This window comes from Dama dama, chromosome 23, assembly GCF_033118175.1.
Source record: "Dama dama isolate Ldn47 chromosome 23, ASM3311817v1, whole genome shotgun sequence".
In the NCBI taxonomy this organism is placed as follows: Eukaryota; Metazoa; Chordata; class Mammalia; order Artiodactyla; family Cervidae; genus Dama; species Dama dama.
In genome coordinates, this window is record NC_083703.1 from 59,871,810 (window position 1) to 59,898,131 (window position 26,322).

At 44.9% G+C, this 26,322-nt stretch overlaps 1 protein-coding gene and 1 long non-coding RNA gene across 2 annotated transcripts; both read left to right on the forward strand.

The window, feature by feature from the left end:
- Positions 1–81: 81 nt before the first annotated feature.
- On the forward strand, positions 82–23,588 carry FKBP1A (FKBP prolyl isomerase 1A). The gene is made up of 5 exons (XM_061126963.1): positions 82–266; positions 352–399; positions 15,941–16,053; positions 20,099–20,263; positions 22,491–23,588. The coding sequence occupies exons 1-4, from the start codon at positions 230–232 to the stop codon at positions 20,225–20,227; spliced, it is 327 nt and encodes a 108-aa protein (XP_060982946.1). The 5' UTR covers positions 82–229; the 3' UTR covers positions 20,228–20,263; positions 22,491–23,588.
- On the forward strand, positions 1,879–6,587 carry LOC133044987 (uncharacterized). The gene is made up of 2 exons (XR_009690104.1): positions 1,879–5,905; positions 6,166–6,587. It is a non-coding gene; the product is annotated as an uncharacterized LOC133044987 (long non-coding RNA).
- Positions 23,589–26,322: the final 2,734 nt, after the last annotated feature.

Here is a 26,322-nt window from a genome sequence, read left to right on the forward strand (position 1 = left end):
TCCGGTTTCCCCGCCCCCCCTCCCCCCACTGCCCCGCGGCCGGGGCTCCGGGGACGTGCGCGCCGTGTGGGGCGCGCACGCAGGGCGGGGCGTGCGGGGGCGCGCGCGTGCGCAGCCGTTGCGCTGAGGGTCGAGGCAGAGCCGCGGAATCGCCGCGAGATCCGGTCTCGGTCCACGCCGCCAGTCGCGCAGCCCGTCGGTCAACCCAGCGTCCGCCGCTACCGCAGTCATGGGAGTGCAGGTGGAGACCATCTCTCCTGGAGACGGTGAGTAGGCGCGTGCCCGGTGGCCCCGGAGTGCCCCGGCCACCGCGCGCATCCGCTCACCCCGCGCGTCTGTCTGTCTCCTTAGGGCGCACCTTCCCGAAGCGTGGCCAGACCTGCGTGGTGCACTACACGGGTGAGTCGGAGTACCGGCTGGGCCGGGGTAGGGGGCGGCTCGGGAGTCGGGGGCAGCCGGCGCGGCCTGGGGGCAAAGGCCTGGGGCGTGGCGGCGGCGGGCCCGCGTGGCCCGAGGCCGAGGCCTGGATGGTGGCAGCGCCCCCGAGGGGGCAGCGTCGGGCTTGCCGAACCCCGGGCGGTCCGAGCCGGCGCGCGGGCCGGACTTATTCCGCACTTCGAAAGCGGTTCTGTGTCAGAGATGCTGCAGTTCTGCCCACAGCGCGGATGGGGGAACTGAGGCTTGTGGCGGCGAAGTCACTTGTCCAAGGTCACACGCTCAGGATGGGCAGAGCTCTGGCCAAGGACCATCAGAGAGGATTTATAGCATTTCTGTGCCCGTTTACACCCTATCCCCGCTTCCGCCCCACCCTTCGATGGAGATAAGCAGGGCGAGGTAATTCCTAGTCCGTGGGAACTCGGCCCCGCGCTGCGGGTGGGGAGACATCCCACTTTCTAAGTCTTTGCTCTGGCCTAGCCTGGCCTTGGAGGAATTAGATCTGCAACGTCCTTTTCCTTTTCTTAGTTTTGAGCCACTTTATAAACCCGAGCCTCAGTGGCGGTGACGGCCCAGGTTGACATAACATGTAATTTAGTCCCCCAGTCCTCTGAGAGTAGAAACTTATCCCCGTTCGAAAGATAAGGAAACTGAGGCCCAGTTAGGAAAACAAACAGTATTATAAGCCAAAAGAAGTATTAGACTCTCGGCCAGAATTCTAACATGACATATTCCTTGAGACCATTTTTTACTCCATGCCCTTACAAGGTTCTCCTGGGTTGTACTTGGTAGGGAGGGGAGGTGGGAGGCTGAGCAGGCGGAGACTTAGCTGTAGTGGGTGCTGGTGATTGGCGTAGCCACAGTTGTTAATATGACCAACCTTCCCTCCCCTTCCTCCTTGCCTTTTTCCTCCTTCCCACCCTTTCCTCTGTTCCTCCTCCTCCTGGCTCTATTTCTCTCTGCTCCCCCACCCCCTCAAGTAGGCTGTAGGCAGTTCTGAACCCGCTGCTCAGGGATAAGCTCTTCCCTTCTCTCTCAGATCATGGGGGGAGCCCTCTGTTGAGGGAAATGACTTTTCTTTGGGAAGGAAAAAAGGCAGCTAACATTCCCCCCTCCAGTGCCCTTTTATTTCTCTGAGTTTTTTATTCCTCTGGTCCTTCTCCCTGTGTAGAAAATGGGGTGGGGGTGTAGGGAGTTAGGGGATAGAACTTTTTAAAAGGCTACCATAGGAGGAAGTATTGAAACCTATCTTGGTAGGGAACTATCTCATACCTACAAAACTGTAAAGTGGTTTTGATGTTTTAAATGGTTGTCTTTGTAGACCATGGTCAGCACCTGAGCCCGGGAGGTCTAGTGGAAGAGAATGTGTCACTTTGGTTGATTTTGATCTGTGAAATGAGAAGAGTAACCATTGCCTTTTACAGTGCTAGGTGAGTGGGCAGTTCATTCAGTTCCCACAGCCAACTGGGGCAGGGACTCAGAGAGGTGATGAGTTGACTTCTCCCCTCTCTCCTTCCAGTTTCTAAGTAGTCATGTTAGGTTAATTGGCTACACCTGTCCCATTCCCACATCTGTGCCCCTTGTCCTTCGCTCACCTATCTTCTGGTGCTGATGGCAGGACCGGACACCAGCATGTCCGCAGAACGAAGTTTCACTGCCTCTTAGTGAAGTGTCCCCACACTGCATGTCTGGAGCCTTTTCCTAAGAGAACAGATGGCTGCGGGACCCAGAACACTCTCAGGGCTCCCAGTGCCTCTTCTCTAAATCTGTGTTTTCCTCTAGGGTGGCACCCACCCACACGTTCCCAGAACAGCAGTGTGACCCTGGCATGCGTTGGGACAAAAGCTGTCTTTTTTATTTCAGTTTTGATAAGCCCTACAAAGACACCCTGGTGAGAAGTCAGCTCTGCCTCATGCTCACAGAATAGGCTGTTCTTGGGCAGGCTTCTTTGTTCCTGTGGGTCTTTGCCATCAGCCTCCCAGGAAGAACCTGTTTGAGACCTGTGGGGGCGTGAGAGGAATGGGTAAGCGCTTTGAGATTTAATCTGTAGCAGTTGACTGACTTAAAAGCCACTTGGAACAGAAGCCATCGTGAGGGAACATGGTGAAGAGTATCATAAAAATCTGAGAGTCCTCAAATGGAAGAGAACGTCTCCTCACTGAACCTTGAGCAGAAGAAATTCTCATGATCCTCCTAGTTTTCACCGTGTTTTTCTCTACCTACCTATCTCAGTAGTCTCCTGTTAGGGCTGTTTCTCTGCTTCTCCTAAGTCGTGGATGGTGGACATCCTTGTGTGCCCACCTCCCCCCCATTTCTCTGTCTTCTTTTACATAACTAGCTCAGACTGCTTGGCTGTGTGGCTCCAGTGGTTACAGTTCCTAGGACGGAGAATCTGATTGACCCAGGTTCAGGTCAGGTGAATTCTCTAGATCCAGTCTGCTCTGGCCAGGTAACTGCTGCTGCTGATTTAGGAGCAGCTTCAAAGGATCAGCGTTGGAAATAAGGAAGCCAAAATCTTTTCTTGGTCACCGGGGATATGATCAGCACAGGCTGACTTTGACCACATGGATGTTCTAAATGCTCCTGGTGGCTGCCAGTTGTATCCTGGATGCCGCTCTCCAGGCTCCCTCTCGTAACTTCCACAGCCTCTAGCAGAGCACAACATGAGCACGGCCTCAAAGAAAGGCCTGTGCCACATCTACGTCATGTCAGAAGGGAAGGTGAAAACTGTACTGTGTTTAGCCAAGCCTCTCCTAGTAGCATGACAGGCAGGCATTGAGGTGAGAGGGAGGAAGTGGAAAGATAACCTGCCAAATACGTGCCTTGAGGACCAAGTGGATCCTCATGGCTCCCTCCTTGCCTCCAGTAGCTTCATCAACTTTATTACTGAGCTTGTCCTGACAGACTGCTAGGCTTATGTCCCTTTTACTCACATCAGCAGGCCACGCGCCTGCCATTGTCAGAGCAACCTCAAGTGGATTGAGGAATTCTTTTTTTATAGTTGACATCTTGTCCTTGGGATCAGGTTTAACTTGTCTGTAGCCTGACTTCTGACTGAGAAAAACCAAGGATGCCTCGGCTTCATCACCTCAGGAGGTCCACTTGAAGGGGCGCTGCAGCTCCCCTCCCCACCCATTGCTTTTCTTTAGCCTCTGTCTCCCCTCTCCTCCCTGCTTTATTCCACCCTGTCCCCTGCTGGGTGTTTCTTGGCTGGTGATCCGATGTCTGGAGGAAGGCTCGCCCCCAGCAGAGACTGCTCAGATGGCTTTCCCCGATGTGTGCCGCCTTCAGGCAGACAGACTGTAACTGTTCAGGCAGGGCCACAGCAGGACTCTTTTCCTTCCTACAGCAGATAATTATTGAGCAACAGAAACCAGCCAGGCACTGGGGACACAGCCAATGAACTAAACAAAGGCCTGGTCTGGTGGGGAAGAGACTAGCAGCATGAAGGTGTGACACATCAGGTGGTGAGAAGCTCTGTGGGGAGAGGTTGAGGCAGAGTGAAGTCCTGGGAAGGGGGTTTACAGCTTTTAGTGAGGGTGGTTGGAAAAAACTTCTTACAAAATGACACTTAATATTTGCCCAAAGGAAGTTGGGAGTGACTGATCTGGCTGTCAAGGAGAAGAGTCTTCCAGGCAGAGAGAGGAGCTAGTGCAGAGGCCCTGAGGCTGGAGCATGACTTGGTATATTAGCTGGAGTGGATTGTGTGAGGAAGAAGGTAGTAGATGAGGTAATGGTGGGGCTTGCTTTCTGAGATGGGAGTCATGAGCTGATCTGGATTTTATCAGAATCGCCTGCCTTCTAGCTACTGTGTGGACACTGGAGTGTTGGTGGCAGTGCAGAAACAGGGCCCTTGTTGCATCCTGGATGTTTAGAGCGTGCCAAGGGCAAGTGTGCAGAAGTGGTACCACGTGGGCAGTGGTCCCCAAAGAAGATGTGGGTCCTTTGGGGTTCAGATTTTAGCTTGGGCACATGATCCACTTTTCTCAGCTTCCGTTTGCCATCTATTAAAAATGGGAGAAACAGTGCCTGCTGTGAGGAGTTACCGGGGGCAAGTGCATTCTGGGAGAGGCGGCAGCAATAGTAATGCTGTTATTGCATATTGTGTCATGAAAGGTCCCTGCGTCTCCGGTGCTAGGTGTTTTATCATCCCTCAGTTTAGGGTTGCCAGGGTTGCATAGGCTGAAACCCTTCCATTTCACATGTGAGGAAATAGGTAATTATAAAAAAAGATGAATCTGAGTGAAGGTTCATCCTAAAACAGGCCTCCACATTGCCTGCAGAATATTTTGGCTAAGAAAACTGCAGCTGTTCTCTTTAATTTGGAGACCAAAGGAGTTTTAGTATTTGTTGTTGATTCTTGGTGGGTGTAAGACGGTTGGGGTTGGGCTACACCAGCTTACTAGCGTGTGCAAGTTAAAGTGTCAGTCCTTTTACCTTCAAGTTTCCTTAACATAATTGGATTTTAATATTTTGCAAATGGGCCCCGCTATGGAAATGTTACTTTCCTTCCTCTGGGACTGTGATTACCAAAATGTGGAAGCACATGGATGCCAGCTTTCTTCCACAGGTGAAAGCAGAAGGCTCACTTGTCTTAAATGAACTAAAGACCTCATACATTCTTTCGTCTGTGTGCAACTCTTATTTGTAAAGTTGTCAGAATTGGAGAAAAATAAAAATAGAACAGTAATTACCCACGTGCCCACCACCTAGATGCCATGATGGTTGACGTTTTGTCATGTTTGCCAATTCTGTCTACTTACAGGTATATGTAGATAGATATAATCTATGTTGGGTTTTTAGCTGAGCCATCAGAAGCTGCTGACATGATACTTTTTCTCTAAGTACTTGAGCATGCTATAAGAATGAGAGTGTTCTCCCTATTCTAATTCTGGTCACATCTGAGAAAATTTTAAATGATTCAGTAGTATCTAAAGCCAAATGCATATTGAAACTACCCCAGTTGTCTTCAAAGTGTTTTTCAATAGCTTTAAAGAAAAAAAAAAAAAGTTCAGTTGGAGATTATGTCTATAGTAAACATCCAGAAGAGTCTTCATATCTCACTGCTTTTCCAAAGAGAGCACTTACCGTTATAGAATACCCTCACATCTATCTCATTGTTTTTTCCTGATTGTTGTGTAACTCCTTCCACTATCTTGACTTCCTGTAAACTAGGAGTTGAAATGTCTATAAACAGTTTCTGGTTAAAACATTTTAGTGTGAAGACTTCTAACATGATGCTGTGTACTTCATACTCGGCATACCATGGGGAACATCACTATTTGTGATGCTAAATTGATCTTTTTTGTGATTATGCATTTTACCCTTTGAATTAACAGGGCCATTGTCAAGGTACTTGGACATCCTGCATGTGCCCTGCTCCTCACCAGCCTTTCACTTACTGGTTTTTATATCAGTTGGTGGTTCTTACCTGAAAAAACTGTTTCATTGGCATTTAATTTACAAAATGGTAATTAAAAACTTTTTTTCATATCTTCTACATTTATTAGCTGCTCTTCTATTACACAGGGTAAAGCTGAATTCTTTCCCTTTAATTATCAATTTTAAGGTCAAGAATTGGTTTTATAGTCATCCTCCATGGTGACAAGTGACTCTCCCCATCTATTTATTTATTTATCTTTAGTATACTAGGGACTCATATTTTACTCAGGGCCTTAAAATCATTGATATTCATTATTCTTTTTGATACTCTTTCCCAAATTTGGCCAGTAGGAGCCCCTTCAGGAGGGCTTCCTGGCTGGGTCAGCAGTAAAGAACCTGCCTGCAGTGCAAAAGACACAGGAGACGCGGGTTTGAAGATCCCCTGGAGAGACGCGGGTTTGAAGATCCCCTGGAGGAGGGCATGGCAACCCACTTCAGTATTCTGGTCACAAAAATCCCATGAACGGCAGGCTGTAGCCCCTAGGGTCACAAAGGGTTGGACACGACTGCAGTGACTGAGTGTGCCTGCACGCAGACCCTACCTTTTTGACATGCTTCCACTATTTTTAATCATTTCCTTGGTTTCACTATTCTGTTCCTCGCATTAGTCACCTTTCTCCAAAGAATTCTGGTTCCTTGCAATGGGTCTCAGACTTCTTTTATTGACAGCTTTATTGGATATAATGTATACAATAAAAATTTTAACTTGAGCATGTTTGATGGTTAAAAACTGATTTTTTTAAAGTTCTGATTAGAATACCCTCACGTCTGTCTCATTGTCTTCTCCTGGTTGTGTATAACTCCTTCCACTGCCTTGATTTTCTATAAACTAGGAGTTGAAATGTTATAGATAACAGTTCATCATGTCTATAAACTAAGGTTCATTTGTCTGCCTTGGAATTTTCTCTAAAAATAGTATTGTCACCTACTGTTTCCCATGGAAAAGGCCGGAGCTGTTTTGAACAACTTAGCATGTATTCCCTTGGGCGCCTTTAACTTTGGCCTGATAAATTGTAGCAGTACAAAGAGCCGGAGGAGGAAAGGGAAAGAAAGGGGGACTATCTGCTCCTGACTGCCGCTGTCTCTGCTCTCTTTGCCTTTCCTTTTCCCTTCCCAGGAGCTCAGGCCACCCTGGCCTGCATTCACTTCCCCAAACACACTACCCTTTCCCCCCAGAAAGGCCTCTGGCCTGCCACACTGCCTCCACTTCTCACCAGGGCAGGCTCCTCTTGCAGCTTAAATGACACCCCCTCAGCGGGCTCCCCTGACCCTTGGCTAAAGTGACACTTAAGATGTGTGCACACACTTACACCTCTAACAAGGTGCCCATCAGGCAGTGTATAGTTACATCTACTCTTTCCCCAGGAGACTGCAGGCTTCAGGAGGTCAGCCCCAGAGGGCTGATGGTCTCCAGGGTCTCTCTCCTTTGGCGCTTGGCATGGAGTAGGTACTCAGTGACTGTTTCAAGTGGTCACTTAGGATGTGGCATTAGACTTGAGCCGGAGTGTGGAAAGTCTGCATTCCTGTTCTGATTGGTATCATACTTCTATTAGGTCTTCTGCCCACTTTTTGATTGGGTTGTTTGTTTTTCTGATATTGAGCTGTATGAGCTCTTATATATTTTAGAGATTAATCCTGAAGTTTATCCCACGGATGCAAAGATTCTTCATTATGTACAAAGCAATCAGTGTGATACACCAGATTAACAAAATTGAAAAATAAAAACTGTATAATCATCTCAGTAGATGTAGAGAAAGCTTTCAACAGAATTCCAACATTCATTTATGATAAAAACTCTCTAGAAAATTGGCATAGAAGGAACATACCTCAACATGATAAAGGCCATATATGACAAACCCATAGCAAACATTATTCTCAATGGTAAAAAACTGAAAGAATTTCCTCTAAGATCAGGAATAAGACAAGGGTGCCCACTCTCACCGTTATTCAATATAGTTTTGAAAGTCCTTGCCATGGCATTCAGAGAAGAAGAGGAACCAGATTGGAAAAGGAAAAGTAAAACTCTCACTATTTGCAGGTGACAGGATCCTATACATAGAAAACCCTGAAAATGCCAGCAAAACACTAGAGCTAATCACTGAATTTAGTTAAGTTGCACAATATAAAATTAATGCGCAGAAATCCCTTACTTTTGTATATAGTAACAGTGAAAAACCAGGAAGAGAAATGAAGGAAGCAATCCCATTCACCATTGCAACTAAATGAATAAAATACCTTGGAATAAACCTACCTAAAGAGACAACAGACCTGTATGCAGAAGACTTTAAGACGCTGATGAAAGAAATCAAAGAATACAAACAGATGGAGAGAGATGCCATGTTCTTGGATTGAAAGAATCAATATTGTCAAAATGACTACACAAAGCAATCTACAAATTCAGTGCAGGCCTTATCAAATTACCAATTGTATTTTTCACAGAAATAGAAAAAAAAAAAATTCACAATTTGTATGGAAACACAGAATATCCTGAATAACCAAAAGCAATCTTGAGAAAGAAAAATGGAACTAGAGATCAATCTTCCTGATTTCAGACTATACTACAAAACTACCGTTATCAAGACCGTATTGTACTTGCAGAAAAACAGAAATGTAGACCAGTGGAACAAGATAGAAAGCCTGGGGATAAATCCCCACACCTATGGGCACCTTATTTTTGACAAAGGAGGCAAAAATATACAATAAAGACAGTCTCTTCAATAAGTGGTGCTGGGAAAACTGGACAGCTACATGTAAGAGAATGAAATTAGAACACTTCCTAACACCATCCACAAAAATAAACTCAAAATGGGTTAAAGACCTAAATGTAAGACCAGAACTATAAAACTCTTAGAGGAAAACATAGGTAAAACACTCTGACATAAATCACAGCAAGATCCTCTATGACGCACCTCCTAGAGTAATGGAAATTTAAATAAAAAAAAGGACCTAATTAAACTTAAAAGCTTTTGCACAAGGAAGGAAACTAAGCAAGGTGAAAAGAAAGCTGTCAGAATGGGAGAAAATAGTAGCAAATGAAGCAACTGTCAAAGGATTAATCTCCAAAATATACAAGCAGCTCAGGCAACTCAGTACCAGGAAGACAAAACAACACTATCAAAAAGGGGGCAGAAGGCCTAAACAGACAATTCTTCAAAGGAGACATACAGATGGCTAATAAACACATGAAAACATGCTCAACATTGCTCATTGTTAGAGGAATGCAAATCAAAACTACAGTGAGGTATCATCTCATACCTGTTACAACAGCCATCATCAAAAAGTCTGCGAACCCTCTTGCACTGTTGGTGGGAATGTACATTGATGTTAGCTATTATGGAGAACAGTATGGAGAGTCCTTAAAAAACTAACTGGTATTAAGTTAAAAGTAGAAATTCTCCCTCTCCCAACTGTAAGTAGCAAGAACTTTATATAATTTTGAAAGTTTGGGGTTTGGGATATTCTGTTTTATTGTTGTTTGGTTTAGGTTTTTTTGGTTGTTGGTTGTTGTTCTAAAACTTTCCATATTTGGGGCCCTGCAAAATGCTTCCTGTGAAAACCACCTGCAAAGATGCATCAGCTAATGAAAATCACATTGTGAATCATGAGCTTTAACTACAACATGTGGTGAGGCCATAGATTCAGTGCCTTCCTCAATCATCTTCCCTTACCCGGTAGAGAGTGGGAACTCTGCCTTCCATGAAGCAGAGTGCGCTAGAAGTGGCTTCTTTTCTGTTAAGTGAAATGATAACCCAGGAGTTCTCCAGAATCTTCAAATGCTAGCCTTGGGTCCTTTTTTTTTTTTTTTAAGATTTTTTAATTTTATTTTTAATGTATTATTTATGTATTTTTATTTTTTGGCTGCATGCCATGCAGGATCTTTGCTGACCAGGGATTGAACCCAGGCCCTTGGCAGCGAGAGTCAGATCCTTAACCACTGGACCACCAGGGAATTCCCTAGCCTTGGGTCTTAACCACTGCTTCTGTGACATGGACCAAGCATCTGGAAACAGTCCGAGGGGCCTTTGCATAGCAGCTGCTGGCTAGGTCTGCCTCTGCTGGTTCCTTTTGAGCAAGAAAGAGCCCTCCATAACAGACAGGCAGCAGAAAGCCAAGCTGTGGGCGGGATCCTGCCAGGAGAGGACCTGGAGACTTCCCCACTATCATGCAGGCGTGCTCTTTCTTTTTTTTTTAAAGCGCTCCTCCCTCTCCAGGGATCTGAGTTTGATTTTTCCCCCAAAGAACAGCTAAAACAGTTTAGGAGTAGACCCAGGTGAAGGTGACATCAACTGCATTGCAGCCAGAGGCTGATTTAACAGTCCCTCAGGCAGCTATGGGAGAGGGCAATGGCACCCCACTCCCGTACTCTTGCCTGGAAAATCCCATCGACAGAGGAGCTTGGTAGGCTGCGGTCCATGGGGTTGCTGAGTCGGACACGACTGAGCATCTTCACTTTCACTTTTCACTTTCATGCGTTGGAGAAGGAAATGTCAGCCCACTCCAGTGTTCTTGCCTGGAGAATCCCAGGGACAGGGGAGCCTAGTGGGCTGCCGTCTATGGGGTCGCACAGAGTCAGTCACGACTGAAGCGACTTAGCAGCAGCAGCAGGCAGCCATAGCTTTTGCTCCTTTAGTGGCCTTGTGCTTTTAGCTGGAGAGCCCGGAGTTTGCCGAGGAATTTAAAGGTGCTGAGTGTAAAAAACTGCCATTCTGGGATTACCCCTCAATTCTTTTTATCACATCGGGAGGAGGTCCAAAGCCTTGCGGTTGTCCTGCTAGTTCTTAAAAATTGTGCAAATGAAGCAGATCCTAAAATGCTCATGAGTGCCAGGGGTTGAGCTGAGTGCCCCAGGGACGTAGAACTCTCTTTTGAGTCCAGGTCTGATCTCGAGTCATGTTCAGTTGGGAAAGACGAGAACTAATTCTTGACATCAAGAGTACGTAGCTATCCTAGACAATTTCTGGGTCATGAGGTATAGATTTGTGTGTAATCAGAAATGGAATCAGTCAGTTCAAATAGAAGGTCTTGCTGGTGATCCAGGTTTTTACTAAGAATGGCCTTTGGAGCTTAAAGAGTATCAGCTGTTGTGTCTGCACTGTAACCTCAGTTGCCTTCTCTCATGCAGAGAAGTGTTTTCTCTAGGAAATTACAGCACTAACTTGGCAGGTGGTTTCACTGTTCAAGGGCTCCCGGTTCTGGCACGGAGATGTCCAGAGTTAAAATGGGAGCAGCTGCTGAGGCTGACTTGCCTGCTTTACCTGCTCCTTCCCAAACAGAGGAAGCACCTGCCATCCACGGCCTGGTTGGGTGTAGGAAGCAAGCATGTAGCATTTTAGTAAATCTCACTTTTTTCCCTTTCTCCTGTTTTTTAAAATAACAGTTTTATAGAGGCATAGTTGACATCCAGTAAATAAACTATTCATATTTAATGTGTACAGTTTCATAAGTCTTGATATGTTTGTTACTCTTTGAAACCTCCCTCTTCCCATCTCTGACAACCACTGATAGCATAGGTTATTTGCCTTTTCTAAAGTTTTTATATAAATGGAATCATACCATGTGTACTGTTTTGTCTGGCTTTCACTCAGCATAATTATTTTGAGGTTATATTGTTCCATAAGTCAGTAGTTCATTCCATTTTATTGCTGAATAATTTTCTATCATATGGATATATTTATCAGTTTACCAGCTGGCAGATGTTTGGATTGTTCCAGTTATTGGTTATTACAAGTAGGTCTGCTGTGAGCATTTGTGTATAAGAGTAGTTTTGCATAGTCAAAAGCCCCATTCCTCTTGGATAAACATCCAGGAGGAGAATGACTGGGTCAAATGGGAGATGTATGTTTAAACTGCCAGCTGTTTTCCAAAGTGGCTGTTCTGTTTTATATTCCCACCAGCAGCGTGTGGGGATTCCAGTTCCTCCGTATCCCTGCGAGTATATAACATGATGAGTCTTTTTAGTTGTATACATTCTAATCGATAGTAGTCATACCTCCTAGTGGTTTTAATTTGCATTTTTTAATGATGACAGTGTTGAATATATTTTCATGTACTTACTTGCCATTTTTTTATCCTTTTCAATGAAGAATGAATTCATATCTTTTGCCCCTTTTTAATTGTTTTTTTGCTGAGTTTTTTGACGGTTCTTTTCATATTCTGGACACAAGTCCTTTATGAGAGATATGTCCTGTAAAGATTTTCTCCCAGTCTGTGGCTTGACTTTTCATTCTCTTAAAAGTATCCTTTAAAGTGCAGAAGTTTTCATTTTTGATGAAGTTCATTTTGTCCTTTTATGGAGTGTGCTTTTTCATCTCATATCTAAGAAATTTTTGCCTGACTCACAGTCACAAAGGTTATTTTCCTATGAGTTCGTCTAGAAATTTTATAGGTTTAGTGTTCTTTTAGATCCAATTTTTAGTTGACATTTGATTATGATGTGAAATATAGGTCCAAGCTTTTACTTTTTGCCTGTGAATGTCCAACCAGTTCTTCTAAGCCCAGCATATTTTTCATCTCAGGCATTACGGTTTTCATCTCTGGAAGTCTGACTTCAATCTTATAGTCCTCCTCTGCTCAGTCTAACATCTGTGTCACTTCAGTTGATTGATTAGTTGCATGTGGGTCATATTTTCCTGCATCTTTGCATGCTTGGTAATCTTTGGATTGTTCATTGAAGAAGGCCATCTTGTCTCTCCTTGCTATTCTCTGGAACTCTGCATTCAGTTGGGTATACCTTTCCCTTTCTCCCTTGCTTTTTGCTTTTCTTCTTTCCTCAGCTATTTATAAAGCCACCTTAGACAACCACTTCAGTCCCATCACTTCATGGCAAATAGAAGGGAAAAAAGTGGAAGCAGTGACAGATTTCCTCTTCTTGGGTTCAGATGGTGGCTGCAGCTATGAAATTAGAAGACGATTGCTTCTTGGGAGAACCATGACCAACCTAAATAGTGTGTTAAAAAGCAAAGACATCACTTTGCCTACAAAAGTCTTCTATAGTCAAGGCTATACAGTAGCCTTGATGATTTTTTCAGTAGTTGTGTGCAGATGTGAGAGTTGGACCATAAAGAAGGCTGAGTGCCGAAGAATTTATGCTTTTGAATTGTGCTGTTGGAGAAGACTCTTGAGAGTCCCTGGGACAGCGAGGAGATCAAACCAGTCAATCCTAAAGGAAGTCAACCCTGAATATTCATTGGAAGGACTGATGCTGCAGCTCCAATCCTTTGGCCTACCTGATGCAGTGAGCTGACTCACTGGAAAAGACCTTGCCTGATGCTGGGAAAGATTGAAGGCAGAAGGAGAAGAGAGTGATAGAGGATGAGGTGGTTGGATCGCATCATCAATTTAATGGACATGAACTTGGGCAAACTCCAGGAGATTGTGATGGACAGGGAGGCCTGGTGTGCTGCGGTCCACGGGGTCGCCAAGAGTTGGGCATGACTTGGCGACCGAAAAACAACCATCTTTGGATGCTAGACATTGTGAATTTTACCTTTTGGGGTGCTGGATATTTTATTCCTAAAAATCTTCTTGAGCTTTTTACGGGTAAACACTTGAGTTGCTTGGAAGCAGTTTGATCCTCTGCAGTCTTGCTTTTATGATTTGTTAGGTGGGTCCACCAGAGCAGTGCTCAGGTGGGGGCTGATTACTCCTCACTGCTGAGGTGAGATCTTCCCAGGGATCCTATGCCATGCCTCATGAACCATGACATTTTTCAGTCCAGCTGGTGGGAACCAGTACTGATCCCAGTCCTGTATAGGCTCTGAGCACTGTTCCTTGTAAACCTTTTGGATGGGTTCTTGTCCAGGCCGTGAGTGGTTTCCTCAGGCCACATGCATTGATTAGTACTGTGGTGAGTACTTATGGGGGACTCTATAAATCTGGGGATCTTCCTTTACAGCTCTTCCCCTCCCTGGTCTGTGTCCTATAGACTCCATTGTTTATTTCCCTCGGAAGCTCCCAAGGATATAAGCTGGGGGGACATCATAGCTCTCGCCTTGTTAGTTTTCTGTCTCAGGGATCACAGGCTTTAATTGCAAAGTCCAGTGTCTTCATTGTTGTAACTGTAGTCCGGCCTCTTTCTGGTTTCATTCAGTTTCTTTTCTTTTTTCCTGTGGTTGGTTTGTCTGGTGTCTTTGTTTCAGTTTTTGGTTGATTAGGTAGAAGGGTAAATCTGATCCCTTTTCCTCCGTCTTGGCCAAAACTATTAATACCTGTTTTGATATCATAGTTTCTCTTATATTCTGCATTCAGTACTGACAAACCTATTCCCCTCTCCAGAAAGCATCTTATGCACATTCATTCTTGCTTCTTAATGGGCATTGCTTCCTCTTTTGCATAACCTCTTTCAGCATCCTGCAAATTATAGCCTTCTAGTAGGTTTCCTCATTTGTTGTAAGCAGTCTCTGGCAGATGGATGGAAAGGCTGAAAAAGAGAAAGGATTCTGAGATGCCTAGCTTCTCACTGCCTGCTCTCACCCTTGATGCTGAGTTCATTTGGGGTGGGGTCATTGTGTGAAGAGCTTGAAATGGACTAGAGGGAACATCTATGGTGAGTATTATGGAGCGTGGAGATCTAGTGTTCTCCCAGTTTGTCATTTATAGAAAACTATTTATCATTTCTTTGATCAGATAGTGATTGTGTTCTGGTAAAGAGATGAACTACATGTACTCCCCAACTTATTAGTTCTAGGGTGCCAGTTCCTAGCTTTACAGTGACTTAACAAGGATGGATCTCCATCTTTGTGTCTCTCTTTCAGTCCTCAGCTCCCAGTTTCAGTCAGTATCATCACCCACTCTGCCCTAGGACATCTGTCCCTTCTCCTCAGTAGTTCCTGTCCCCACGACTCCCCATTTTCCTATTTTGTCAAAATACAGAAAGTCTGGTGACTGTGATAAAGCTGGCAATTGATCTCTGCTTCCCCATTCCACCTACCAGTGTTGACACTGTTTTTTAGGTTGGAATTTCCCTCCACCTCTGAAAACATACAAAGACAACAGAATTCTGTGTTTTGCTGGGTCTTTAGAGTGTTGCTTAGAACCATAGAGGTTACCCGCACCCCGCCCCAGTGAAATGAGTATTGTGTTAGTTATATGTCAACAACAGACTGGACCCTTCCAGTCTGGGATGAAGGTGTGAGTGTTTGCAAGACCTCAGTGACAGCTATCACGATTGGCTTGACACTGGCTTTTGGAGAAACCAATGTGATGGTCTTTTGTGAGCAAGGAGTTGCAGGTATCTATTGGTCTTTTTGTCATGACACTCATCCCCTGGCATTTCCATCTCTGAAATGCCCCCTTTTAGTGGAAGTTGCCAGTATGGGTTGTCTGGCTTATGAGAAACTGGAATGGTAGAATGAAAATGGTTTTTGGATTTATAGCCTAGCTTTAAAACCTTACCACATTACTTCACTTCTCTCTGCCTCACTTATTTCTTCTGTGAAGTGGAGACTGGAATCCTTTGCTGTGGGGAGGATTGAATAAGTTCATGTGTGGAAAGTGCCTTGCCCAATCTCTGACTCAGATTAGAAGTGCCACCCACAGTTCAGCCGGAGCTGTTGACAGTTTACCAGTGAAAGGTTTTTGGTGTCTTTTCCAATGGTCCTTCTCCAATACCAGCTAGTATCCTACAGTTCAGTTAAGTTCTGACACTACCCACTTCCTGTAAAAGATGGTGGGTGAATTGAGGGAGAAATATGGCTTGCACATAGAGTGACTGCGAGCTGTTATATGTGCTTAAAGGGCCCACAGTTGCTCTCAGTCTGGGAGGAAATCCAAAGTGCTGGGAATTCCTGCCAGGAGTGTGTCTGCTTCCCCATTCTCCAGAACAAGGTAGACAGCCTGCCTCTGATATCAACTTACTGCTTTGAGTTGGGGAAGAGCATTCACTAGCCTGGACTAGAGGGACTACCCCAGCTCCTCAGAGGCCCACTGAGGACACAGGAAATCCTAGGACACCCCGCCAGGTCTTCCCAGTGCTGGCCTCTGGGACAGGCACTCTACTGCTGGCTCTCACTTCCCTCATGTCATTCCTCCTCGTTACTCATGTTACAACTGCCCTTTTCCACAGGGATGCTTGAAGATGGAAAGAAATTCGATTCCTCCCGGGACAGAAACAAGCCCTTTAAGTTTGTGCTGGGCAAGCAGGAGGTGATCCGAGGCTGGGAAGAAGGGGTTGCCCAGGTATGCTCTCTTTTTTTGTTTTGTTTTTTAGTGTCTACTTCTTAAATTATGTTTATGAGTAGGAAAAATTTCATTGCTAGCTCCCTCACCCAAATAGCTCCTTTTATTAATGTTTTTTTGTAGAATTTCTGTAAGTGCCCCCCCACCCCTTCTTTTAGAGAGAGAGACACACATACACACACTGTTCTGCTCTTTTCTTTTGCACTTAATATCTGATACTTTGTATACCAGGACATAAAAGAGAAGGAAGCTCTCCTCATAGAGCTTCATAGTGTAAGCAGATCTTGGAAGGATTGCAGGCTTGGTTTCAGGCCACCACAATAAAAATCTTGCAGTAAAGTGAGTCACATGAATTTTTTGGTTTCCCAGTGCATATTAAAATTATGTCTGCACTGTAGTTTATTAAGTGTGCAGTAGCATTATGCCTAAAAAACAATGCACAGATGATCCTTGAACAGTGCAGGGTAGGGACACCAAACCCCACCTCTCTGCCCTGTGGAAAGTTAAAAATCTGCACATAACTTTCATAGCCGGTCCTCTGTGCCTGAATTTCCTCATCCAAGGACTCAGCCAACCATGGATGTTGAAAAACACTGACATGTAATTGGGCCCAAGCAGTTCAAACCTGTGTTCAAGGATCAACTGTATGTGCCTTAATTTAAAAAATACTTTATTGCTAAAAAATGCTAACCAGCATCTGAGCCTTGACCGAGTCATAATCTTTTTGTGGTAGCAAATCAAAGACCACATATTGCTATACAAATGTAGTGATGAAAAGGTTCAAAATACTGCGTGAATTACCAAACTGTGACACACAGACATGAGGTGAACAAATGCTGAGGGAAAAGGCACGGATAAGCTTATTCCACACAGGATAGCCACAGACCTTCAGTTTGTGGAAAACACAGTGTCTGTGAAGCACAGTAAAAGGAGCTCTGTCTGTGTCCCCTTAGGTGGGTATACTATAATTTATTTGACCAGGACTCTCTTGATGGCCATTTGGGTCATTCCCAGTATTTCAGTATTATAAACAACACTGCACTGATTAATCTTGAATGGACTTTATTTTGCATTTGTGCAAGTGTTCCCACAGGCAGATTCTTGGAAGTGGACCGAGTGGTTCAGTAGCTGTGTGCACTGGATTTTGACATACTGCCATGTTGCCATCTGTAGGGATTACACTGAACTGCCACCAGTGGGCTCTGAAGGTGCCTGCTCCTCCCAGGCCTTCAGCACAGTGTGTTATTAAAAACTTTTGGCTTCAGGACACAATGAGTGAAAAACATTATCTTGGTATGGTTTTAATTTGTATTTGTCTTCTTATTGACCATGTTGTGTCAGACCACTTCTGAGAGGTCACGCTCACAGAGAAAGTCATTTTGTTTGTCTTAAGTCTGTTTCTTCACTTCTCCCCTCCCCATTTGTGTAAACAGCTTTTGTTCTGCCAACTCTATGAAATTCCCAGTAGACAAAAGGGACCCAGGGTTGCCAAATTTCAGTTGGATTTTATCCTTGTGCTGAGCCCAGGAATTTTTTTTTTTTTTGGCACTAACCAGGTAAAGGGATGTTTATTGTGGCCTACAATCCAGGGAGCTTTATAATCAGGCTCTGCCATGGTGGATAATTAGTCTATTTCCTCTCACCAAAGAGAAGTGGAGATTTAACCATTGTGGATAGAGGGATTTCTGTTTTTCAGAATACACTTTACATCCTCTATAAAATATCACTGGTTGATCTCCAAATAAACTGCTTAAACTTTCAGAAATTGCCTTTCTCAGGTGTCTAGATTTTTGTTCCTTCCTGGCTGGGAGTCGGCAGTAGAAAACCGAGAGGATCTTTGTAGCTTACTTCCTTTTGGAAACCTCTCCAGCTGTACCTTTCTGTCCTGTCCCCAGCCCCAGACGTCTGGTAGGCTCTTGGGTCTCTGGCTCACCCACCATCTCCCATGCTCACCGTTGTTCACCCGGTGGCTCATGTTCTGCGGCTGTTCCAGCACTAGAACAATCGTTGTGTTGTGTGTCCCAGGAGCCATTGCGGCCTCTGAGCTAGTGTTATCCGCCTCCTTCCCACCCCAGACTGGTGAGGCCTGATGAAGTGTCAGGGATATGCCCAGTCCCTCCCTGCAGCCAGGCTGCTTTGAGTCGGTCACAGTGCTGGCGCTTGTGGGAAGTCTGGGTGTTGTGAGACCTGCTTAGAGCACAAGCTCCTCCATATAATATTTCTTTAGGACATATATTAAAAGCACAAGAAGGGTTGTCCTGTGCCCCCTTTCCTGTTCTTTTGATATTATTGTTCATTTTCTGTGCTTATAGATTTCCAGTCCTGGCACGTATGCTATTTTGGCAACTTGCTTTTTTCATCTAACCATGTATCTTGGACATCTTTCCATGTTAGTATAGTTAAGGCCACTCTTTTCTTTCTAGAGGCTAAGAAGAACGGTACAGCTGCACTGTGAAACCACTCCCCTTGCAGTGGGCATTTGAGTTGCTAGCAGATTCTGGAAGTGGAATTGCTGGGTAAAAGGATATCATTGCTTTGGGTTTTACTAGATTAAGCCATATGCTTTCAACTCTCCTTGCCGCCTTGGTCCAACATGTCCCAGTTTCTGAAAGGCACTGTAGGAAGGAAGCCTATAGCTTTCTCTTCAGTCACCATCACTTGGGCTGGGTCAGAGAGTCAGGAGTGCACACGTGGAGAGGTATGGGTATAGTTGGAGAGGTGTCTGAAGGAAAGTAAGCCACAAAAGATCCTCTCTGTTTTATACTGCCAACTTCTAGCCAGGCAGGAACAAAAATCTAGACACCTGGGAAAGGCAGTTTCTGAAAGTTAAGCCGTTTGCTGCTAAGTCGCTTCAATCATGTCCGACTCTGTGCGACCCCGTAGACGGCAGCCCACCAGGCTCCCTCGTTCTGGGATTCTCTAGGCAAGAACACTGGAGTGGGTTGCCATTTCCTTCTCCAATGCATGAAGGTGAAAAGTGAAAGTGAAGTCGCTTAGTTGTGTCCGACTCTCAGCGACCCCATGAACTGCAGCCTGCCGGGCTCCTCCATCCATGGGATTTATCAGGCAGGAGTACTGGAGTGGGTTGCCATTGCCTTCTCCGGTTAAGCCGTTTGTTTGGAGGTAAATCAGTGATCTTTTACCAAGGATGTAGAGTAAAGCATATTCTGAAAAAGAGACAGAAATCCCTCTATCCACACTGGTTAAATCTCCAGTTCTCTTTGGTGAGAGGAAATAGACGTGGAGACTTAAAAGAGATAGGTAAAGAGTGGGGATAAAGCAGAGAACCTGCTCACTGTTCAGAAAATAGACATTTTGTATTTGATGAGAAAATGAAAAAGCTACAAATATGTTTTAAAAAGTGAAAATTTTCCCTCCACCCTCTGCTCTCCCCATAGAAAAGTGCTAGTATTATTTGTGTTCTTTCAAAAATGTTTTTGTGTTTATACAGGCTGGTGCAACTATGTATAAATACTTTTCTTTTTTGTATAATTGGTAGCATGCTGTTTTCATTCAATTGGTACATGTTACTTGGTACCCCCAGAAAATCTTAACTGCTTGTTTTACTTTTTCTACATTTCTGAGTATAAATAGATTGCAGAAAAGTAGCCTGCCTCAAATATTACTTTCTGTGTGTTTTCTTCTAAAGTAAAGTTTTGTCCAAAGCACTCCTTTTGCAGTAGTATAGATGCTTCTAGTGACAGGCCACTGAAGGGCTTAGGTGGTGACTTGTCTGTAGTGTTAGCTGCCCAGAGTCGGATTAGTGGGACCAGGACAGAAGGATTGAGAGCCTGACGATTCTGGGAGTCAAGAGGGATTTTTATCGGTCGTTGGGTCCTTGGAGCCAGATGGAGGGCTCGTCCAGCCTGTCTGCCTGCCTCCATGTCCTCACAGAGGGTGCCCGGTGCCCAGGCAGCCACGAAGTCACCAGAATGTCCCAGTCACCCAATCCTGGCCGAGGAGCACCCAGTAAACAGCTCTGCTTCTTACGGGAACAGTTGGGGAGCGCATCCAGCACTGCTATTCTTCCTTGTTCTTTTCACAGATGAGCGTGGGTCAGAGAGCCAAGCTGACGATCTCCCCAGACTATGCCTATGGTGCCACTGGGCACCCAGGCATCATCCCACCAAATGCCACTCTCATCTTTGACGTGGAACTTCTAAAACTGGAATGACAGGAGTGGCCTCCTCCCTGAGCTCCCCATTCTTGGGTAAGGAACTTAATGCTGAAGAACCTTCCTTTAACTGCCTTTGCTCCTCCCAAGTCATGCCCTGCGCTTGACGGGCATCAGAGAGAACCTTGGTACCTCGGGATGTTTTCCTTTATAGTCTTCCTCCGTCAGCCATACTTTGAGTTTTGTTACAAGTTTATACCTTGGAAAGGGACGGGGAGCATGTGCTCTTGAAAGAACTCAGGGGGATGGGGCAGCTGATGGTAGCTGTTTAAGTGAAGTGTTTTTATATGTAGCTTATAAACGAAAACTGAGCTGGGAACTGGAAATATAGATCACATTTTTAGTGCCAGCATTTCAGTTCTTTAGAAATAAGATTGGTGATGACTTTGCTTGCCCTGCTGAGTTTGTGCAGCTCCCTCATTCACACATCCTCTCACCACCTGTTAGAAAGGTATGAATGGGGAGAAGGAAATGGCAACCCACTCCAGTATTCTTGCCTGGAAAAGTCCATGGACAGAGGACCCTGGCGGGCTGCAGTCCATGGGGTTACATGACTGAGCATGTGTGCACGAGGGTGTAGGGAGATGGGTTGGTAGCAATAAACTGGTAGAACTAAAAAAAAAAAAAAGGTATGAATGGGACATTACCACCTGGGCTCCCTGCCTCAGGGAGCAAGCCCAGGACACGCAAGGACAGTAGGCCAGCTTGTTATCCGTGGGTTGAAAGATGAGGTCCAGGATGCTTATGAAGTATGAAGGATGTTCTCAGACAATCCCGGAGAGGATCTTAGGGACCTGAGTGAGCCTTTCTGTCCAACAAGTAGGGAGACCGAGGCCCAGAGAAAGAGAGAGGCCTCACTCAAGGTCACATCCAGACAGAGACAGATTAGGACAGAGCCCTTTCCTGCTTCCCCTTCCTGGACTTGTTTTCCTCCTTCTTCCCTTATTTCTAGGTAAGCCAACTTAATATCCTAGTAGCATGTTACTTTTCATATGAGTATTAGAATCATAAAACACGTGAACACTGCCATCTTTCCACATGACCCCATACATGCATGCTAAGTCGCTTCATTCGTGTCCAACTCTGCGACCCTATGGCCCATAGCCCGCTAGGCTCTTCTGTCCAGGGGATTCTGTAGACAGTATTGGAGTGGGTTGCCGTGCCTTCCTCCTCCACGTGACCCCAGATCTCTGCATTTGCTCCCCTCCTGCTCCTGGAACCGGAAGGCCATAGCCAGGGGTTGGGTGACAGTGATTCTGTTTGAAAACAGTAGTAAGTGGCTGCCAGTGTGTTACGGAGTACTTTATCTTGAAGTCGAGGAGCCTTTTTTTTTTTTTTTAAGCTGTTTCCTCTCAGTGGTTTGATCCCTAAACACCTGGATCATCCATGCCTGGTCAGGTTTGAGGACTCTGGCTTTTTCACTTGTCATTCCTTCCAGGAGGAAACCCTGACACTTTATAGAGCCTCTTTCTGCCCAGAGGGCTGCACCATTAGTCCCTGCCTGAGATGGCTGAGTCCTTTGAACGTAAATGTACCAGAGGGAGCCCTGGAGTTATCCTGATTTGGGAACAGGCTTTCTATAAATCTGGAAGGACAGGAAAGGGAAGGAGAGGAAGCTGAATGGCTATGATTCACCCTGGCCTCAGCCTCCCCTGCACACTGCCAAAGAACAGTTCAGAGCTTCTTGCAAAGGTCTTGAGGGAAAGTTCAAGGGCAGACCCAAAATGTCAGGTTTGAGTGAGTGAATGAAGACTGCAGATATTTTCTCAGTCCGTTTGACAGGAGGAAAACCGGCTTAGGGCTGTGCATGTTAAAGTCTCTGGGAATCTTTAAGACTCTTGATGCCCAGGCCACCCCCAGACCAGTTAACCGCTGTCACTGGATGTGGAGTCCAAGCCTTCAGGTTATTTTTAAAGCCCCCAGGTATTCCTATATACAGCCAGGTTGGAGACCCATTGATAATGAATTGATAATTGAATTGTCAGCCATATTGGTGGGCTCTGTTTCTCCTGCTGTTCTCGGCAATGTAGATGTAACCTTAGGTTTAAAAAACACCACTAAGGTGTGTAGGAAGGAGGCTGCTCACCTGGGAACCTAGCCTGAGCCCAGCAGGTCCTACCCAACTAGAGCAGAGGGGCGAGGACAGATCAGACCACAGCTGTTGGGGAAGGGACATGGTGTGGCAATGGCCTTGTGATGGTCTCCCCCCCCCCCACAGAAAGCATTAGCTGCTGGGACTTAACAGATTTTCTGTCCCCAACAGATGTGCCACAGAAGGATCTGGTGCCTCCAGACGCACACAGCAAGTCCGTATGGAGCTTTTCCTGATGTTCCACTACACTCTTTGTATAAACATCTTCCCAGACTGAATGTGTTCTGTCACCGGCTTTGCTCTTCCCCTTTCTCCTCGTATGTGTGTTGACCTGAACTACATGCCATAAACCTCAAATTACTCAGTTTGTTTTTGTTTTGGGGTGAAGATTGAGTTTCAGTCCTTTGGATCTAGGTTTCCAATTAAGTATTAGTCAAGTATGTTATTAACAGCACAAATAATGGGTTAACTTTAGACTAGGAATTGGTGTTGGGGGGGGGGTGCAAGATTCTTTATTTTATTTTATTTTTTTGGATGAAAGTTTTATCTATTATATATTAAACGTTCTTGCTGCTGCGCTGCAAAGCCATAGCAGATTTGAGGCGCTTTTGAGGGCCGAATTATTCTCCAAGTTGAGAGATGTCCTCGGGTTGAATTGAAAGCCCTACCCAAAACTGCAGTGCGAAGGGGGAGAGCCTTTACCTCCACTGCCCCACCCTCACCCTCCTCATAGACCCTCTGCCTTTTGAAAGCAGATCGTTTTCACTGAGATGTTGGACATTGCAGATGTCTGTTCCCCAGGCCAGCAGGGACCTGTGAAACCTTCATGGCCTGGCCTTTTTTTTTTCTTTTTTCCATCCTGTGGTTTTTCTAATGAATATCCAGGATTTTTGTAATCGCATAGCTATCCAAGCTCTACTTCCTAAATTTTTAAGAACTTTAATCGAAAGTTAAATTGAAGGTGCTGTTTGTAGCCACTTAACACCCATGAAAGCCCAGCCATCATGACAATTCCTTCAGTGTTGTCTTAAGAAAATGATGCTGGTCATCACAGCTTCAGCATCTCCTGTTTTTTGATGCTCAGCTCCCCCTGCTGATCTCAGAGTTTCCTGGCTTCTCCTTGCCCCCTCTCACCCCTTTGCTGTCCTGTGTAGTGATTTGGTGAGAGAAATTGCTGCCTACTCCCCCAGCCTACCCCCACCCCCTGCACTACACATGAATTTCAAGTTTTATTATTGCAATAAAAGTGCTTTATGCTGGCTTTTCTCAGCTCTGTGTGATGGTGGTTACTTTCAGGCACCTTCCCCTGCCCTTTTGTGCAAGAGAATGGGGTTGGGGTATGACGGTGGGGGTGTAGTTTCGAAGGCTGTGTCTTAGCAGAACTGCAGCAGGAACATCCTGCCCCAGTGGTCTTTGGCGGGGGTGGGAGGGAGTGGGCAGTAGATTTGCATCTTCACCATGGAGTGAACGGTGTGGAGGTGAGGCTGTCAGGGAGCTGCCCCCTCGCCCATCATCAGAAGTTCATTAAAAGTGAAGTCTGGATCGAGCTCTGTGCTGGGTTTCCTGGGGTTGCCAAGAAGTTGGGGATGCAGCCAACAGATGACCTGAGCCACAACCGTTTTGGAGATGTGCTGCGGGCAAATGGATGAAATGTTACAAAGGGGAGATTTGGGGTTTAAACAGGTGTTCGGAGGTTTTTGTCAAGTGGACAGTTTGAGTGCTTGCAGTAGCTTCCCTGGTCCTACCCTGTATATGCTAAATAATATTCCCCTCCTCCCCTATCATGGACATCAAAAATTGTGGTGTCCCACTCCTTCCTAGACACCTTCCAAAATTTCGCTGGTTTAGAGCCTTTGATTTAAATACGTGTTTCAAGGACTTGCTTAATGATTTTTCAAATCCATCCAGCCATCCATTTATTAATTTACCTGTTCATTTGTTAATTTGACCACACTTACATGGCTTACGGGAATTTACTTCTCCAACCAGGAATCAAACCTGGGCCCTTGGCAGAGAGAGCGCAGAGTCTTAACCAATGGTCTGCCGAGGAATTCCCACCCTTTATTAACTTAAGTCACCAGAGTATTATTTCAGGGTTGTGTCTTATATCCCCTATAGTTCTTTTATTTAAAAAAGCCAAACAACAAAAGATTTTTATCGTGAACACTCATATACCCACCACCTAGATTCTACCATGAACATGTTGCTGTACACCTATTTATCATTTATTTATTCATCTGTCCTTTTAGTCACATTTCAGAATAAATGGCAGACATCACTGCAGTATCCCCTAGATATCATTAGGATTTAGTATTTGTTTACACTTAAAAACCTATCAAAATATAGAGTATCGCTCTCAGAAAGTTCCCCCGTGCCCTTTCCTAGTCAGTCCCCACCCCACCCCCAGAGGCAACAATTGTTTAAATTTTTTCTACTAGAGTGTTGCCTGTTACAGAGTTTAATTTCAGTATCATCTTAGGCTATATCTCCTTGCACTCAGACACATTGGGAAACTTACTTCTCATTGAACTTCAAGATGAAAGAAATCCTCTGGATTGGGGTCATTTACCCATGACAGGCAGAACCATGGATGCCAAAGATGTCCACATTCTGATTCCCAGAACCCATGAGTACCTTACGTGGCAAAAGGGATTTTGCAGATGTGGTTACAGGAAGGACCTAGATGTGGGGAGATTGTCCTGTATTATGTGGGAGGATCCAGTGTAATCACATGGTTCCTTAAACGAGTCAGAGATTTGAGAACAAAGACATCCAAGATACTGCACTGCTGGCTTTGAAGATGTAGGCAGGGACCACAAGCTGAGAAATGGTCATGGGCTCTAGCAGCTGGAAAAGGTGAGAAAGGCCTCCCCAGGGCCTGAAGGAACCAGCTCCGCCAACAGTTGGTTTTAGTCCTGTGAGACCCATTTTGGACTTCTGACCTCTAGAGCAGTAAGATGATAAATCTATGTTATTATAAGCCAAATCTGTGTTATTTTAAGCCACTAAATTTGTGGCAGTTTGTTACAGTGGCAATTTGAGCAAGAAAAAACTCACACAGGGTATTTGTTTCTTTTGATGTGTAGCAGAGAACAGAATAACAAGAAGTAAAGATTTTTTTTTTTTAAGAAGTCAAGATTTTTAAAAAATCTCCCAAGATTCTACAACTCTTAACAAATCAGATTTCAGTTTTTTTCCTGCTTCTTCCCCTGTATTTCCCTAGGGACTTGTCATTTTGAGTTTTAATTACAACCTAGCACAAATTTTGCATTCTGGTTTTTTTCCCCCACTGAATTGTTTTTGATCAGGAATATATGTCCATGTTGCTATAAAGTCTTTATAACTATTTTAAAAGGACTGTAAATAAAATCAAATGACTGTACTAAGTTTAACCACCTTGGAGTTTGTTTTTGTTTTTTGGCCATGCCACACAGCTTGTGGGATCTTCGTTTCTCAGTTGACCAGGGATCAGACCTGGGCCCTGGCAGTGAAATTGCTGAGTTCTAGCCACCGGACTGCCAGGGAATTCCCCTTAACCATTTTGTTAAAGGATAAATGTAATTGGAAAGTAGAATCATGATTCAAGTACACAATGAACATGTTAAAGGTTGTAGTTGTTAATTAATTGGAGACCCAGTAAAATGTTTTATTTATTTATTTTTTCCCAGTAAAATGTTTTAATAATAAGCCAGGTAGGAGTCTTGAAATGAATTTCTTTAATACAAAACTGACAGAATTCCATAAGTTAAATTCCACTGGATGAAATCTGTATTTCTCTGCACAAGAATCATCTTCACTGTTAATTTCCTTCAAGGTTAATAATTGTGAAGTGGCTTAAAGAGAGTGGACGGTGGAGACAGCCTGGAAAGGGATGGGGGTGGATGGGTAGATGGAACGCCCAGTAACGGGACGGGGGAAAGGTACTTCAACGTCTTCCACCATGTTTCCTGATATCCTGTTGTTGGGTACTTCAGCTATTTCCAATTTTTTGCATTTATTAAAA